This window comes from Heptranchias perlo, chromosome 5 (assembly GCF_035084215.1).
Source record: "Heptranchias perlo isolate sHepPer1 chromosome 5, sHepPer1.hap1, whole genome shotgun sequence".
Taxonomy (NCBI): domain Eukaryota; kingdom Metazoa; phylum Chordata; class Chondrichthyes; order Hexanchiformes; family Hexanchidae; genus Heptranchias; species Heptranchias perlo.
Genome location: NC_090329.1, coordinates 65,848,630 through 65,867,644, shown reverse-complemented (window position 1 = coordinate 65,867,644; position 19,015 = coordinate 65,848,630). Strand labels below are relative to the sequence as shown.

The 19,015-nt window shown below is 43.2% G+C and overlaps 1 protein-coding gene across 3 annotated transcripts in view; it reads left to right on the top strand.

Moving 5' to 3' along the window:
- Window positions 1-19,015, top strand: part of cd2ap (CD2-associated protein) — a 185,079-nt gene that overhangs the window by 144,948 nt on the left and 21,116 nt on the right. For all 3 annotated transcript variants that reach the window (XM_067984523.1, XM_067984522.1, XM_067984521.1), the window contains one exon: window positions 12,111-12,249. In XM_067984523.1, the coding sequence (XP_067840624.1) occupies window positions 12,111-12,249 (139 nt within the window). The remainder of the gene's footprint in view (window positions 1-12,110; window positions 12,250-19,015) is intronic.

Here is a 19,015-nt window from a genome sequence, read left to right as displayed (position 1 = left end):
TTCATGCTTTACTAAACATTGGAGCTTAGCAAGTGCAAATGTTAAGCTTTTTGAGCTATTTAAGGTAATTTTATGATGTCTCTCTTTTACTCGAGAGACATCAGCTATCATAAAATTACCTCTTTTTAAACTTGTAATATTTTCAAATAACATTGGAATTTTCAGGACTGGAAACAACCACTGTGGCCCATTTGGCTAGTCCCAATGTCTAGGAAATACCATATCCCACAATACCTTTCCTATCGCTCTATCCAATTTTTCACCAGGGATTTATCCAACTCCCTCTTGACCTTTATGATGCAGTCAGCCCTCACTGACTCCTTTGGCAGTCCATTCCAAACATTCACCATTCTCTGCTTACAGTACCTAAATCTGACCTGTTTCCACCCTTCCTCCTCTTAAATTTAAGACTGTGTCCTCTTTTTATCGAATCTGTGACTATATTAAACACATTGATGTTTAACTTGTCTATGTCCTTTAGGATCTTAAGTTCTATAAGATCATCCTTGAGTCTTCTCTTGTCCCATGCAAACCTTTTCGGCTTCAACAGCCTCTTCATAACTCAGATGTTTAGTCCCAGGTTTCCATTTAGGTACCCGTTGCTGCATTCTCTCCCAATGCTGGGATGCCTTTTTCATCATATAGTGGCCAGAATTGTATGCAGTAATGCGGGGTGGGGCTGCACCAGCACTTTGGTTGTGCTCTATTCCTCTGGCAATACAGGCCAATATCCCTTTTGCTGTCTTTACTGCTATTGCACACTGGTGAAGAGATTGCTGAAGCCATCAGCACAATGTCCCCAAATCCTCTGCTGTTATGTTGTGTAGTATAATGGTATTTAGCATGTATTGCCACTTGCTTACTTTCTAATCTCATGACTTTGCATTTGTCCATGCTAAAAAGTATTGTGACTCATCAGCACAGCTTCCGAGACTAGCCAGATCTTTCTCTATTCAATCAGCCTGTTCCCTGTTGTTTACAGTCTGACCCAGTTTGACATCATCTGCAAATGTATTTCTGCTCGAGGAGGAATTCAATTGGGAGTTGGTGTTCGATGCCAAAATTGAGGCTCAATTAAAGGGAGTGATTGAATGTGGGCTTGTGAGTCATCCTTACTCCTTTCTTCTCTGGGCCTCTGCACTAAGTGACTTTTAATCCTTGGTGATTTCATCATTTATCCCGGCTCTCATTATTCCCCCTATTAATTCACCGTCCTCCCTAAACCCCTTCCTGCATTTAAAATCTCCTACCCATATTCATGGCCATCTCCTCGACCTTGCCATCTCCCATGGCACCTCTACTCTTGTGATTTCAATCACTGACAAGGCCATCTTCAACAAATTCCTGTATCTCTCACCAGTGATATCCCTTTGAATCCTACTTCCTTCTGTGTTTGCCCCGGAACAACTCTACCTTGAGTTACTTCCAACTGCACTTTCGCACTCCTAACTGCCTAGCTTTTCTACAGCCATTGATTTGCTCAAACACCACCTCACCTCCATCTTTTGAAGCCCCTGTCCCTAACAAAACCTTTACTGTCACCCATCCTCATCATTCCCCAGGTATGGCCCTGATCTTCAGTCCCTCAAGTCCAAGGGTGTGGACTTGAGCATATCTGGTGCCTAACTGGCTTAGCCACAAATCTGGCTGGATCGCATCGAGCACTATCGAGCCTCATTCTGCTCTGCCAAAACCACCCACTCCAAAATCATCCCAGAATGCAAAGACAACCCCTGGCTTCTTTTCTCACTACTGACTGTCACCATCAATCCTTGTCCCCTCCCCCTCATCTCCAGAAAGAAGTGCAAAGAGCTCATGAACTTTTGTCACCAAGATTGAGACCATAGTTCAGTTGCCACTGCTGCTTCTGCTGCTTACCCACCAAGCCATACCTTCCCCAGTCATCCCCATGCCCCTAGCTCTGAACCAGCTTGTCATCCTTCTTCCACCAACCCCAACCCTGCCACCCCCCCCCATGCCTTCTTGAAGCTAATCTTGTCTTTGAGACCCACCTCCTGGTACCATAACTAGTTGACATTGTAAATGGTTCCCCCTCCTTAGGTACTGTCCACCCCCATTCAAAACAGCAGTCACCACATCCTCTTCAGAAAACCCACTTTTAACCTTCTGCTCTTGCAAACTATTGCCCCATCTCCAATCTCCCTTTCCTTTCCAAAATTCTTGAACGTGTTGTTGCTTCCCAACTCTGTGCCTATCTTTCCCTCAGCTCCATGTTTGGAACTCTCCAATCAGTTTACTGCCCCTGCTACAGCACCAAAATGGCACTAACCAAAGTCACAAACGATATTGTCCATGACCATGGTATGTAACCCCTCCTTGTTCTTGACATCTCTGCAGCCTTTGATACAGTTGATCACACCTTCATCTTCCAACACCTCTCGTCCATTGTCCAGCACAGTGGACTGCCCTCCCTTGGGGGCACTCCATAAAGAAAGTATACTATTTCATCTTTTGTTTTTAATGTCACTTGAACTGACCGTTTCCTTGAAGAGGTGGTCTTGACCTAGGATCAGTTTAAAGCCAATGCAGAATGCAGCCAGTGTAAAGTATCAAACGAACTTCGCGGCTTCCCATGAAAACAAATGACCTGCTGATCTCTGTGCTCCGTCATTGACTGATCCTACGTAGTGTCTTTTTTGATTTTAAATGTTTTTGTCTCCAGTGTAGCATAGAGAAAAAGTATTCATGGGGCTGGTATGTAATATCAACAGGCTGGTTCTGGGAGATTCAGCAAAAATAGAAATTGAATTTGGATATAACATTGGATCTCCTTATAAACAGGAGTATTTAGTACCTTGTTTATAAGAGGAAATTGAATTTATTGTGAAATCAGATTCTTTATTATAGCGAAGCTTGATTGGATTATTCTGGCAATCATTCTGACGGCATCTCGGATGGTTGTAGATTTTTTTTAAAAATCCAGGCCAATTGATGAAAAAAAATGTGAAATTCCTCTCCCTTAAGCGATTGAAACTAGTCTGGGAGATCACTCAGGCCCAGATAATGCAATGCCACACCTACCTTTTTTGTACGAGGTGATATCCGCCCCAGCCAGAAATGGATACAAAGAGATACTTGTCTTTAATCTTTAGAAAAATGTTTAATTTGCTATCTCAGCAGATTAAATATTCACTTCACAGAATTTGTTATGACATGGTTCAGATCTACTGTTGGATTGTTTTAATGAACACTGTGCCGATAGCAATCAATCCAACTAGAATAATCTTCAAAAATGAGCTATACTATATTCATTCCATCTGTTCAGGCCTCACTTTTGGGGAGGAGACTAGTGTCTGTGAGCCAGCTCCTGCTGTTGACAGAAATGGGTTTTGATTCAGTCAGAATCTGACCTAAACATGCACCAATATGAAATGGACTGTTAGATCTGGTTACATTTCCAGATGTTTTTATATTTACCTGGGTTTTGGGAGACTGATGCCAAACCTACCTCAGTGTCGCTCTGCCATGTTTGTATATAGTCCTAGGTCAAGTGGTAGGTCGGAGGCTGATTTGGGGGAAAAAAAAAGAGAACCAGTCTTTGTTAATAAGCAGAAAATCTGATCTCCATCTTCCAAATCAGCTTTTCTAGAAATTTAAAAGGAAACTTAATCCATTTTTAAAAAAAATACAGTATGCTGCCCAGGAACATAGTCATTACCTGCAGATCTGGAAAAGCAGGAGCATGTCTACTGCTGTTTATTGAAGGGAACCTGGTAAGTTTATATTTTGCAGTGCCATCAATCTAGCTAGATCCACATGGAAGGAGATGGTGGCACTACCATAGTGTGAAAATGCCTTCAAACAGCTGATCAGCTATCCGTGCCATTTTAAACCATTAGTTTTCAACATCATAGCTAATTAAATACCTCCTGTTTTTTTGGACATTTATGCTGCCTTGACTTATTTATTTCTCTTCTTCTGCCAAATGGTCTTGAGGGCCACCAACCTGTCATTCATACCAATTCCCAGTTCTTCACATTCTACGCATTTATATTTGTTGTAAGTTGATGGACTAGTTTTGTTACCACGTGGTAGTTGGAAAGAATGTGCACTAATATATGAAAACACAGGTTTCATATGTGGAATAAGAATATATGCAGAAAATGTCAACTCTAGGGAGCTGGTAACCAATGAATCCCAGAAGGAATAGTGGATGAATATTTAATCTACGGTAGGATGATTGCACAAAAATATCACTGTTATCTGATTAGCTATGGAATCAGCTGCGATGTTGAAAAATGCTGCATTGGTTTCAAACAGTCAACTTTGATTTTCTTGCCCATTTCAACCTGACCTAGGTTGTCTGTTTCCCCACTGCTGCTGTTCAATCTCATTGTCTGCCAGCTCTCTGGCTTGTACTTAAAGATTGGTACCAAGAATGTAGCGATTTGCCTTGGAACATCTCTTCTGTGAATGGGGAATAAATTCCTTGTTTCAGTCTGCAGTTGTGATCATGAGATTAAAAACTTATAAAGAAACTCCTTGTGTGAACTGGATACTGTAAACACACGTGCCCCCAAGTGCATTTTCTTATCTTCTGAAAAGTCAACTGATTAACATGCTAGTGAGATGAGGTCAATTATAAATGAACAGGCTGACTTATTTTTCATATCATATGTGAGTGAACAAAGTAACAACTACTGTGAAATTCAACCTATTATGTAATGCTGCTCATGTCACAGAAAATAACACAGCATGCCACGCTCCCTGTTAGCAGACGATGTACAACTTTTCTGACCAATAATTTTTCTTTTTTTAAAAAAAAAACTAAGCTAAGGAGAGAACACTCAATCCCTGTGTCTGACTTCGCTACCAGGCTTCAGACTGTGGGGGAGTTTTAACCCCCCAGGATGGGGGTGGGTATGTTTAAAAATTCAAAAATCTGAAACCCGCCTCCAACGAGCCCACTTCCGGTTTTAACGGAGGCGGGTTGGGGGGCAGGACTAACCTGCTTTTTCCAGAGGCAGGTCTGTCAATTAAATATTTTAACGAGGCCTCAAATTTAACTAAGGTTTTACTTTTAATGCCTGGGGGCCGGGTTTCACAGGACTCTGGAAACCCAGCAGCTGAAGGGAGGCGAGAACAGCCGGAACAAGCAGCTAGGTGCCTTTCCAGCACTGTTTTTGGCCCAGGAGGAGCAGGACTGCTTCCCCCATCCCCCTTCCCGCCCCCCCCCCCCTCCTCCTCCTCCCCCTCCCTGGCCCACTAAACAAACATTCTTCCCTCCCGGCGATCCCCCCGATCCACGGTCTCTCCCTCGCTCCTCTCCGCGGCCTGGTGCCACAGGTCTTCCCACACAACAGTTAGCCAGCCTTTCAATGTGACTTGCTGGGAAACAGAGACAAAATATTTAAATGAGGTCCTGCCATTAAATTAGGCAGCACCTCCGAGTAACCCGCTTTTCCAGGTATCCTGACTGCAGTGGTCCCCCACACATCCTATAAATATTGGGGCCTTTGTTTCTGTGTGCCCTTAGCTGGATCATTTGAGGAATGAAATCTCAGAAATCCTGAATCTGACTTCACATCAAAGTAGTCATATAACTTAAACCAAAAATTCATTTCAGGCCAAACAGTTGAAAATCCTGAAACGTGCCAGCAATTTCATCTTGTGTGTGCGATGTGTCTAAACAGTTTGCCTTGATTTGGAGCTGCTCAGGTACAACAGAAGGGCATGTGTCGGAGAGCCAGAATCAAAGAAAGAAACAGAGAATTAACTTGCATTTATATACTGGTTTTCATGTCCCTCAGGGTGCCCCAAAGTGCTTCACTGTCAATGAAGTACTTTCTGAAGTGGATTTACTTTTGCAATGTAGCCAATGCTTAACCTTTAAGGTGGATTTGTGGTAAAAAGGGGAAACAGAATCAGGAGGCAGGGCTGTGTCCCACACTGAACCGTTGCTCAGAAGAGGAAGTCATTCTCGTGGGCATGTCTCTTTGCCAAAGCCCCCACGTGAGGATCTTGATAAAACAGTTGATGACAAGTAAGCTTTATAAGTAGCACATAATTGGATACCCAGAATATTAAAGACATTTAGCATGTCACCAAGTGTCATGCATAAGTCTCTTCACCATGTTGAAGGTAAATGTTCATCAAATATCAGTTGAGGAAACAAGATGCGTTGGACAAACCTGGAAACTGGGTTTGTGAGCACACATACTTACATATTCATGGCTGGAACATGATTGGGCTGCAGAGAGGTAAGCACCATTTGATGGTGTATGGGCATGTTGTTGCCAGAAAAATTGAAGTAATGCACTCGCATATGTTGAGTTGTGCTGCTATCATGCCACACGGGAAGTGTTCTTGATAACTTGCTATCCACCTAGCAAAGACTCAAGTTTGTGCTAGTCAGTGTAATGACCAACTAGTGACTCTTCCTTGGGAGAAAGTAAGCAGAGTCTATTTGGGATCAAGATGGCATGCGTGGTGATCGGTGGCAGACTTGATAATCTGATATCTTAACCAGGCAAGTCTGTAGTGGTCCAGGACACTGTTCATTGATCAGCTATTGATGGAACCTGGAGAAATATACCCGTCACTGTGCCTAGTATTCTAAGCTTTCTGCTCCAGATAATGCTGCAAGCAAATGTCCTAATGGGTAGGATGGGGCCATCATAGCCAGACAAGCAGCAAGAAGCTTACCAGTGCTCAGTGCTGATGAGCTTTGTGGTTTTAGTTGACTGAACTCCAGCAGTAACCTCATACGCACTTCGGGGGTCACTAAAACCATGCTTTTATTGACTTGTGCTTACATTCTTTCACCTTGGATAAGTGGAATGCGTCCCTTTACAGAGAGTGTGCACTATCTATCAGACAAACGGAAACAAACAAAAGCAAAATACTGCAGATGCTGCAAATCTGAAACTAAAACAGAAAATGCTGGAAACACTCAGCAGGTCAGGCCGCATCTGTAGAGAGAGAGAGAGACGGAGTTAACATTTCAGGTCAATGAGCTTTCTCCAGAACTGATAAAACTGCATTTGGGTGGATTTCTCAGTCGTTTGCTTTGCTCAGTCGTTTTCTCAGTCATCCATGTGTGCCAGAAACATGGCTGGCCAAAACAAAACAATTTATGCATTAACATTTAATTTACTTAAGTAGGCTATTTGCTTATCAGATATTGACTTTAGTGGGCTATACTGTAACTCCAACTAAATTGTATTGATTTATCTTCACACAATAACGTTTAGGACCAACTTAAATTTAGGGACATGTTGTATGGCAGAACTGTTGAAGTATCTCTTAGTCATATGTACTCCTGTATATAGGTTGAGAATTATCTTGTGGTCTGAGGAGATGAGACACAAAAAAATTATTTACATTCTTCAAATAAAGGTGGCCCTTGTTCATCAGTCTCCTACTTTTCAGGAGGGAATTTCTAAAGCATGATTATTACAAAATAGATACGGGTGAGGGAGGAATTTGATCCAATTAGCTCATCCATCCAAATAGAAGATCTACATTCCCCCTCATCATGTCATCAAGTAAACTCTTGGATGAGTCTAAATTTGTAGCTTCTTACTCTACCCAGAAGACTCTTGCAAGTGTTATTGACATTTTGAACAAATTCTCCTAAACCCTTTCTTTCACCAGTTTTGACCAGGCCCCCTTATTTAGAAGGGGGAGATTTTGTTTGAACCTCCATGAAATTTTGAAGTGTGATCCCAACTGGACAGTGGAAAGCCTGGATTAGTGCTTTGGATTAACTTATTCATGATATTTTATATCTTGTATATTCCTGTAAGGTCCCCTCTCTGTCACTTCCCTTTCAATCCTGAAGTGTGCATTTTGTCCAGTCTTTCCTCATAGCTTAATCCTAGGAATCGGCTTTGTGGCTCTTCACACTCCCTCCATGGCTCTAGCAGCATATACTAGCATTCTACTTGGTACTTTTTTTTTGTCCCTACTCCATACCCCCAATCCACATCACTTGCCTAGCACATATACCTACAGTTTTCTTTCCTTCAGCCAATTTCTTATCCACACCCAGGTTTTACTTTGAATTTACATAGGCTGCAGCTGAAACTGAAAGCTTTCATTAAGATCATCATCAAAGGCTTTTTGGAAATCTAAGTATACCATGTCATAAGGCTTTTCATTGTTCACTTTGGCAGTTGCTTCTTCAAAAAGCCAAGGAGATTCATCAAACAGGATCATCTCCTTCTAAAGCCAAGTTGGCTATTTATTGGATTGTTCTCATGCTGGTACTTATGAAGTTTGCTCCTGATCAGTTCCATTACTTTGATAGGTATTGGTGTAGATTGATGAACCTATAGTTTCCCAAATTAGATTTGCTCCCTTTCTTGAATGTGGTATGATGGTGCTTGGTGGTAACTCCCCATCTTACATTCTCTCTCATGTGATGATTGTTACCACTTCATAAATTATATCCCAGGTCTATTTAGATACCCTGGGCAAGATAGCATCCATCTCCCAGGATTTGTTATTTGAGTGTTCCGTCGCCTGTTTAGAACCTCATTTGTCAAAGCCCTTGTGTCTGCTTGGGTTACTTGCATCACAATAGCGGGAAGTTGCTATAGTCTAACTGTTCTCTGCTCATTTTCCACTTCATTCCCATTAGTATCCTTTTACGGTTCTCTCATTTTCCCAGACTGTCCTCTTGCTGTTATTGTACTGAAAGAACTTCTTGCTGTTGTGTTTAAAATCCACAGCCATCGTCATCGTCTGGTTCCCTCTTTGCTCCACTAATTACCCTTTAGATATACTTCTGAAACTGCATGTAATCTTCTCAGTTGACCGCCTCTCTCCTCCCAGCAGGTCTTGTCACCTAATGTTTCTTTCATTTCTGATCATCTTGTTAAACTATTTATACCGACTGAGCCTATTTTATTTCTCTTTAAATATTTGTCCTGTATTTTCCTCAGTATTCCTTTGGAGGTATTCCACTTGTCCTCTCTCAATTAATAAATAATTTTCCCCAGTCAACCTGTTCTACCATTGCCTCATCCCTTTGTGATAGGCCTTTTTAAAATTATATACTCTGGTGTTGGACCTCAGCAGTGTCGAATTCTCAAATCATGTTACACTTCAATCATATTGTGATTGCTATTACTGATGCTGAGAGGCCAGATTTGCTTCAAAATCAGTTTCCATTGAGTATGATTGACTGGAATTATGGGTGCCAGCTGAGAATGGACATTAATAGATAAACCTTGGTTTGACTGAGGTGCAGGTTCAGAGATGTATGCCAGTATAACTAGACTGCTTCACTATGGGAGAAGCTCTACTAAGCCTAACAGAATGGAGATAATGGCCCCGATATTTACTGGGAGGGTGCGGGCGGGGGCCGAAAACGGCCGTGAAAACAGGCAAGGCCGGGAACACTGAGATCCTGCCAAGCTTAACGGCAGGACCCCATTATCATTTTTTGGATCCATTTCCCACCCGGCAGCTGGCCAATTTGACAGCCTGACCGGCGGCTGGGAAGGGAAAACCAATGGCAGGAGGTCGCAGCCAGGGACCTTTTGGGGATCGGGGTGGGGGGGTGGTGAAAAGAAAAAGAGAACGAACATTGCGGTGGGGGTGGGAGGAGAAGAGAGGACATTGGCAGGGGTGGGGGGGGAAGAGAACATCATGACTGGGGGGAGGAAGAGAGGACATGGTGGGTGGGAGATGTTGGTGATTGGGAGGGGAGAAGAGATTGGCAGAGGGGAGGCCGAAGGCTTTCTTGAGAGGCCGGGGAAGTGCTTCTGGCCCACAAGGAGTTCTATAAAAGGCACTTACCTTGTGGACCCGGCAGCTCTTGCCTCCCTTTCGTTGCCGGGTTTCCCAACCCCTAGAAAACTTGTGCAGCAGAAGTTAAATTTAAATCGGGCTCCCAATTGCACTGTGGGAGCCCGATTTAAATATGTTAATGAAGTGTTCCACATCGGACACTCTGCTTTTAAAAAAAAACTGTCTCCGTGAAAACGCTAACAGGTGCGTCCATGGTGGGATAGGGTCATGTTTCGTGCATTTGATAGTTTAACTCGACCCTCTAACGCCCGTCATGGAGGGTTAGTATCGAAGCTATTGTTTCTCTGGTAGGTTTGACAAACTACCATGGTATGATCAACAAATAGAATACTGATTATATTGATAGATGAGCTGAGTATAACGACGTTATGCTAAGCTGGCATCAGTAAAACAAAGTGCCATGTAGCTGTTGGTTCACTAATGTCCTTTAGGGAAAGAAATCTGCTGTCCTTACCCAGCCTGGCCCATATGTGACTCCAGTCCCACACCAACATGGTTGACTCTTAACTGCCCTACGAAGTGGCCCAGCAAGCTACACAGTTAAAGATGGGCAATAAATGTCGGCTGTGCCAGCAACGGCCACCTCCTAAGAATGCATTTTTAAAATGACCAGACTGCTAACAGAAGTTTAAGTCCCATTTAACCAATGACCCTAAAAAGACACCATTGAGCAAAAGATTCAAACAGATGTAGAATTCTTCTTTGCAAACTTGTCTCAACTGAGCATATACAGTGTTTCTGTTTAATGATGAAATAATAAACAGGACCCTACCCCACACACCTTTTTGATAGAGCTTCTGGCGATGGTTCTATTTACAATTGCATATAAAATGCTAACTTTGAATGTAATGCAGTAGTAAAGAATTTTGGAGAGGACTATATTTGCAAAGTTTTAGTGGAATCTCCAACTCTGAGGTAGGATTGTCTGAAATAATGCTTTATTCTTGTTGAGCAAAGCTACTTAAAGCACAAGTTGTAAGTTCAATTATGGCATTAAAGGTTCACTTTGCCTTTAAAGCTGAACCACTTGTCCACTACAGGATTTAACTGCTTGAAATCAATGCCCGTGGTTTGTGTAGATCATAAGAATCGTTTTTACACTAGATATTCTCCTTGGGTTCAGTGTCATTGGCCATTCCATAAGATCCTGTGCCCCCAACGAACCGTATTTGCCTTTACCTTCCCGCTATCTGAACATATGAGTCCCAGGAGACGAACAGAGAACCCTTCCTGGTGTACTCCAGTTTGGTCCAAACAAGACCTCATAGATCTTATGCTGCATTTTTGTCTAGAGGCCACTGCAGTCCCAAAATTTGAGAAGTCCCACATGCTAATATCTTTCCTAGTCTTAGCTGTCAAATATCAGTTCCCTCTTGAATTTGTTGATGCTATCTATCTCCATTGCCAGTCTGTAGAAGTGTTCCATATATTTACCATGCTCTGCATAAGGTAGTTACATTTGAAGTATTTATTCGCTTTTAGGTGTCATTTGTGGCTGAACAGCAGCACTCTCACCTCTGAGTCAAAGTCGTGGATTCAAGACCCATTCCAGGATTTGAGCACATAATCCAGGCTGACACTTAAGTGCAGTGTGGAGGGAGTGCTGTACTAATCTCATCTTTCAGATGAGATGTTGAAGTGAGGGCCCGTCAACCCTTTCGGGTCGACGTAAAAGATGCAATGGCACTATTCGAAAAAGAGCAGGGGAGTTCTCCCACTGTCCTGGTCAATAGTAATCCCTCAGCCAACATCACTAACAAATTATCTGGTCTGTTTCAAGACCTTGTTTTGTGCAAATTGGCTGCCATGTTTCCCTACTTTACAGCAACGACTGCACTTCAAAAGCATTTAATTGGCTGTGAAGTGTTTGGGACATCCTGAGATTGTGAAAGGCATTATATAAATGAAAGTTTGTTCATTCTTCTAACTAAGTAAAATCGTTTTAATTAATTCTCTCTGTGTAGAATGTTAACACATTTAGAAGCTGTACAAGGGAGTGGAATTATGTAAAGTTAGCTTTAAATAAGGGCACTGTGCTGCATTAAATTGGTTTTATTAACAGTTGGTGTAATTAAAGTAAATGAGGGAGGGATAAGAAGCTAATTCAAGCATTAACTAAGCTGGTGGCTAATTGCAGCTCAATTATGTGCACAAGTTTGGTGGGGAGGGGTAGAAATAAATCAACTTGTAAGTTTACAGTTTTGTCTTGGAAAAATACAGTGTACATATTTCACGGTATTTTGATGTATAATTGAATCAGATGGCAAGAAATTGGACTGCAGGTGAACAGAGATGAAATTTATGCAATCTTTATTTTTCCCTCTGCACAGATGATCAGAAGTCAGCGAAACCAACAGCCCCAATGGTACCGCCCAAAAAACCCAACCTCCCTATGAAGGGTCATCCTTTCAGGGCATCCATTCCTCCCAGACGACCAGAGAAACCGCTAGTGCCTCCACCTTTACCCAAGTAAGATTATTTTTCTGAGCTTCTTATGTGCTATTCATTATTGTCAGTGTTATGAATAACTTGTGCGCTGAAGGAAAGAGCAATTTAAGTGCTTTATCGTAAATGAAGAAACTTCTTACTTGTATTGAAACATCTTTTTTTGTTTTGGGTGGGTTGTTTCCAGAAACATAATTCTAATCTGAGCAATGAATTTAGGAAAGACCTGTGAGTGTAGGCATTTTATTCTCCCACAAACGAAGTGAAACAAACTGGCATCTTTCTCGTAGGATTCGAGAATCTTATAGCACAAGAACAGGTCATTCGACCCATCACATCTACATGAGCCACCCAGTTTAATCACACTCCTGCCACCCCATACCTTTTCAATATTCCACTTGTTCAAGCAACTACTTAATTCCTTTTTTAAAATAATTTATGGACTATACTCAACTATGGTTTGTTATAGAGAAGCAAAGAAGTTATGCTAAACCTTTTTAAATCACTGGTTAGACTTCAGCTGGAGCATTGTCCAATTTCTGGGCACCACACTATAGAAAGGATGTGAAGGCCTTCGAGAGGTTGCAGAGGAGATTTACTGGAATGGTACCAGGGATGAGGAACTTCAGTTACCTGGAGAAGCTGGGATTGTTTTCCTTCGCAGAGAAGGTTACAGGGAAACTTAAGAGGTGTTCAGAATTATGAAGGGGGTTTGATAGAGTAGTTAGGAAGAAACTGATTCCACTGACAGGAGGGTCGCTAACCAGAGGACACCGCTTTAAGATAATTGGCAAAAAACCAAGGGGCGATGAGAATTTTTTTTCCGCAGCGAGTTGTTATATTCTGGAATGCTCTGCCTGTAAGGGTGGTGGAAGCAGATTCAGTAGTAACTTTAGAAAGGGAATTGGATATATACTTGAAAAGGAAAAATTTGCAGGGCTATGAGGAAAAAGCGGCGTGGGACTAATTTGATAGCTCTTTCAAGGAGCTGGCGCAGGCACACTGGGCCGAATGGACTCCTTCTGTGCTGTAAGATTCTATGAATTCCACATTCTACCCACCCTTTATGTAAAGATATCTGTTCTGCCTACCCCTTTAATTTTTTTGTGATTTTTTTTTTTGAAAACGTCTGCTCTTGTGTTACCATCTCACCAACCAGTGGAAACAATCTAACACTTTATCGTTACCCTTCATAATCTTTACCTCTGTTAGGTTTGCCGTAACCTCCTCTGCTCCAATAGAGGTTAAAAAAAACTTTTTGGGTCTTATTTTATCAATGTAACCCCTCATTTCTGATATCCAAGTGAGTCTGTGAGGGATGTTTCTACTGCTTTTGTATCCTTATAATGGAGTGCCCAATACTCCAGTCTAAGGTTTTGTACAGGTTCCATATTACCTCCATAGGTATTTTATTCCTGTACATAAAATATCAAATATTCTGTTCGCCTTTTGTCTTTGGTTATTTTGCACTGCCACCTTTTGACTGTCTGTGACACTGACCTGTGATCTGTACACCAAGGTCCTTCTGCTCTATTTAAAACCTTGCTATTTAGTGTGCATTTTCTTGCCCTGTTCTTCTTTCCCAAATGTACTGTTGTGAAGTTAACTCTAAAAGGGCTGTCATTTGGCAGTTTTGTCTATGACATTGGTGAACTGAAACTCATGAAACCCATATTTTACCACAAGTGATCTGTACTAGAGTACTTCCAAGTTGGGAAAATATCCCAACTTGTATCCTGTTGAGCCTGCTCTCTCCTTACCATTGCAAGGCTGGATGACTGAGCTAATTACCCGTTAACTCCCACAATCCTGCACTGCCCATTGCTTTCAGTGGAGGGTCTTATCCTGGGGTATTCGTTTAACAAAAATCTCTTCTCACCTGTCACAAGTATTACATCTCAAGCCCAAACCAATTTACACAGTTTTAAAAGAAAATATTCAAGAATGGAACCCCTAATGCGTAAGTGCATAAATGTACCATACGGTTAGATACTGAACCATACAGATGTGGCAAGTCCAAAGTTTAATGTATACTTATCTTGAGTTAGTTGATCCCAGCCAAGATGGTGAGGGAGCTATAGAATAGAATCATAGGGGTTTAAATTGGACAAGGCCAATAATCGGGCGCAGGTATCACGATCCGCGATTAACCTGCGCAGGCAGGACGAGACATTCGTCCAGCCTGAGTGCCTACCTGACACCAGCGTTAAACTTTCCACCAACAGGGGGACCCCCAATCTCTTAAAGGCAGGCTGTCTCTTAAAACCTCTCAAAGGTAGCCGGTACCTGTTATTTGCTGAAAATAGCAGTCTGCTGTCTGCATGGAGTCTGAACAGAGATCAGACATCGCACATGCAAAACACAGATGCAGGTCCTGTCCCTATGTTTATATACAGATGAGTTATGTTAAAACATTGAATAAAGGTTGCACACTACTAAATCCCACATCCCCCAATCTGCATGCCAGACGCCACCAATTGGCCGATCTGAGTTTGTACCACGCCTGTGAGAGTGCATGCACCAAGGTCCTTTGTTGCAAGAGGTTGGGGAGGGGGGTGGGGGGGACGGTGGGCAAGAGGTCCTCCAGACATATGCCCAAAAAGCAGTGGGAGGCAGTGGTGGACGAAGTCAATGCCAGGCGCACAGCACCACGAACATGGATGCAGTGCAGGAAGAAATTCAGTGCTTTGACACAAGTGGTCAAGGTGAGTGAGGTTGACTGTTAAGTGGCATCTCCTACCAACTGCACCACCCCCATCACCCACCTACCAACAAACTCTTTCAATCAGTACTCAACTCTGCCAATCAGATGCTTCCTCTCACCCTTACACATTGCCACTGTTGCAAGCCACTAACCCACAACTCACAGGCCACACACACTAGCAGCTATTCAACCATGCGCATCACCCAGGCACATGTCCCGCTTTCTTGTAGAAGGTAGCACATAACAGGGGGCAGCAATGGCAGTGGCATTTATCCCCTCGAGCCTGTTCAGTCATTCAGTGAGATCATGTTGGACCTGTGACCTAATCCATATATCAGCCGTAGCCCCATATCCCTTAATATACTTGGTTCACCGAAATCTATCAGTCTCAGATTTCAAATTCACAATTGAGCTAGCATCAACTGCCATTTGCAGAAGAGTGTTCCAAACTTCTCCCAACCTTTGTGTGTAGAAGCGTTTCCTAACTTCACTCCTGCACATCCTGGCTCTTAATGTTAGGCTGTTTCCCCTCATCCTAGTATTCAAGTATAGGAGACCTCCAAAAATAGTTACAAATACATCAGCAGCCAGAAGCAATAAGCCAGCAACTAACCTGTAAATCCTGCATGGTCCCTTTAAATAGTGCTGGGGTGGCGGGGGGGGGGGGGGGGCGGGTCCTCCAGGCACTCTAAGACATGTTCAGATGGTCGCGGTTAAGACTGTGCATTGAGTGGAGCATTAATTCCCAAAATGGCACAGAATCAATGGGTGCCGGATGGCCCAATTTCTAGCCCATAGAATCATACAGCACATACTATTGAACCTGCTTCCACCACTCTTTCAGGCCGTGCAATCCAGATCATAACAACTTGCTGCATAAAAAAATGTCATCTCCTCTTCCCTCTGGTTCTTCTGTCAATTCCCTTAAATCTGTGTCCTGGTTATTGACCCTCCTACCAGTGGAAACAGTTTCTCCTTCTTTACTCTATCAAAACCACTCATAATTTTGAACACCTCGATTTAAGTCTAAACAGTTTTAAACAAAGATGAAAATCAGAATCTGTGGATGTATGTCTGTTAAGTCAGCCACAGAATAAAGGTGCAAGTCAGACAGTGTGGTATATCAAGCTGTATCTTCAGTTTAGCATTCCAGAGCTGCACGAAGAAATGTCCTGAATTCAAGTACAGCCAGCACATTGATTATTGAGCCAAACGACTTGGCGGGCTGTGCCCCATTCTTATTGCAGATAATTTCATTGTTGCTGTGATTAAGCAGATCACCCAGTAGCTTCAGTAAGTTCACTGGTCTAAGTCCTCAGACCACCCCCTGTCTGTGTGTGAGGCAAATGAATCGGTGAGGGTCAGTCTCTTCGCCATTGTGAATGGTGTGCCTTTTTTTTCTCTCGCAGCTTTGTCTCTGGATACTTGGAGCCTTTTAACTGGACCTGTGCGGATTCCCGCACCAAAATTGTGTTTCTCCCTTTATTTATTCTTGGCTCTGATATGTACTTCCTTTAATGGCCCAACTTCCACTCACCACGTTGCTGCTTGTGTCGTCTCTGCAAGAAATGCTGCCCCCCCACCCCGGACAAGCCCAAATCCCCAGTCTCCCTCTTCCTGAGCCCCCACCATTATCCTCGCTTGACCTCTCCTAATCCCTCGACCGCCAGCACCCTCACACCACTGCTCTCTCGACCCCCAGCCCACTCTCCCCCAAACACCCTAACCCCCAAACAAGCACCCGTCCCACAAACACCTCTCACCCCACCTCCATCTTCCTCTCTCCTCAGGCCCTCACTATCCCCTGAATCCTATCCCATTGTCACCCTCTCTTCCCCTGCACCCCATCCCCTTGTCCCTCACTCTCCCCTATAGTTAGTGTTGATTTTCCCAGCCGGGTAAGGAAGCATGCCTCCTTCCCCCACACAAGTTGAATATCTTACTAACATTGACGAGACTCAACGTGGAGAGGGACTGCTTGGTCGAGATACCGGAGAGCTATGAAACTGCACCCAAGCAGGTTTCGCTGCCGTCAGAACAAAAAGGAGGAAATCAATCATTAGAAAAAGCTGTGTTACTAATGTACCTGTGCCACCATAAATATTTGTGTGGGGCGATACAACAACAATACAAAACCTGTCCTCAAATACAGTTTTATCCACAGCCATGTAGATTTGGAGAGATGAATTATGGTTAATTGAACACACAGATTTTTGTCCTGTAGTATTTGTTCATGCGGATATAAACTTGAGAATAATTGATTGATTTAAAAAAAAGACTAATCTGTAGTCTTCAGATTGTACTCGAACTGAAGTACAGTGGAATCTTGGTTACCTTTCATAATGGAGGGGAGCTCCCTTCCCCTTCTCCTCCACTCCGGCAGTTATTAGAAATTGGCATGTTGATTGAAAGTTCCTAAATTAGTGTAGACCACTAATTGTTCTGCCTTGCCCCACCTGCTTGCCTCAGTCCTCTCCAGCAGCATTGCCCAATTTCTGCCAGCTTAATAAGTTGGCATAACAAACAGCTGATCTGCCAATTCATGGGTTCTCCCACATAACAGCCCGCATCTCCAGTCTATCACAGAAGCAAGAGAGCGAGCAAAAAAGACCTCCAAGCTCCAGAGGTGAGTACTAGAAGCAGTACATACATACATACGAACATACAAATTAAGAGCAGGAGTAGGCCATTCGGCCCCTCAAGCCTGCTCTGCCATTTGATAAGATCATGGCTGATCTGATTGTGACCTCAACCCTACTTTCCCGTCTACCTACTATAACCTTTGACTCCCTTGTTAATCAGGAATCTATCTAACTCACCCTTAAAAATATTCAATGACCCTGCCTCCACCGCTCTCTGGGGAAGGGAATTCCACAGGCACATGACCCTCTGAGAGAAAAAAAATTTCCACATCACCATCTTAAATGGGAGACCCCTTATTTTTAAACTGTGTCCCCTAGTTTTAGTCTCTCCCACAGGGGGATCATCCTCTCAGTATCTACCCCTTCAAGTCCCCTCGGGATCTTATATGTTGTACAATCTCGCTTAAAAAAAAAAGTCATATTAAGAATAAAACCGAATGGACCACTCGGCATCGGACCACTAGGGACCAGACCCGACAAAGGCAAACCAAGCCCAGTCGACCCTGCAAAGTCCTCCTCACTAACATCTGGGGACTTGTGCCAAAATTGGGAGAGCTGTCCCACAGACTAGTCAAGCAACAGCCTGACATAGCCATACTCACAGAATCATACCTTTTAGCCAATGTCCCAGACTCTTCCATCACCATCCCTGGCTATATCCTGTCCCACCGGCAGGACAAACCAACCAATGGTGGCGGTACAGTGATATACAGTCAGGAGGGAGTGGCCCTGGGAGTCCTTAACATTGACTCTGGACCCCATGAAATCTCATGGCATCAGGTCAAACATGGGCAAGGAAACCTCCTGCTGATTACCACCTACCGCCCTCCCTCAGCAGATGAATCAGTCCTCCTCCATGTTGAACACCACTTGGAGGAAGCACTGAGGGTAGCAAGGGCACAGAATGTACTCTGGGTGGGGGACTTCAATGTCCATCACCAAGAGTGGTTCTATGTTCACCGCTAGCGATCCTGTCTGCAGCAACCTCGGTGCTGATCTCAGCGTGACTGCCAATTTCAAGATCAATACAATCAGGCTCTGTATTGATTTTAAAGTTGGCAACTTAGTATTGATCAGTGCTGCAGAGTTTGCAAATAGGACAGCAAGCAGGGAGTGCATAATCCCTTTAACTGGGAGCCGTGATTGGTGTTTGGGAGTGTTTTTAGCTCATTCTCTCAGGTTAATGGCGTGTCTGATAAATGAGTTTGCAGGTGAGTGTTTGAGAGAGCTTTCGATCAGTTGGTCTTGCCAGCAGGAGGACTCGCCCTGGAAACAAAAGAAAATAATTCTGGCAGGCCTGAATCCTACTAATATCCCATTATCTGTGAAAACTCTTGGTTAATTGAGAATGTAGATACTGAAACTAGATAATCAAGCTTTCACCATGGATGACTATTCTCAAGTATATGATGATAAACCATTTAATAATTTCTGCATTCTTATT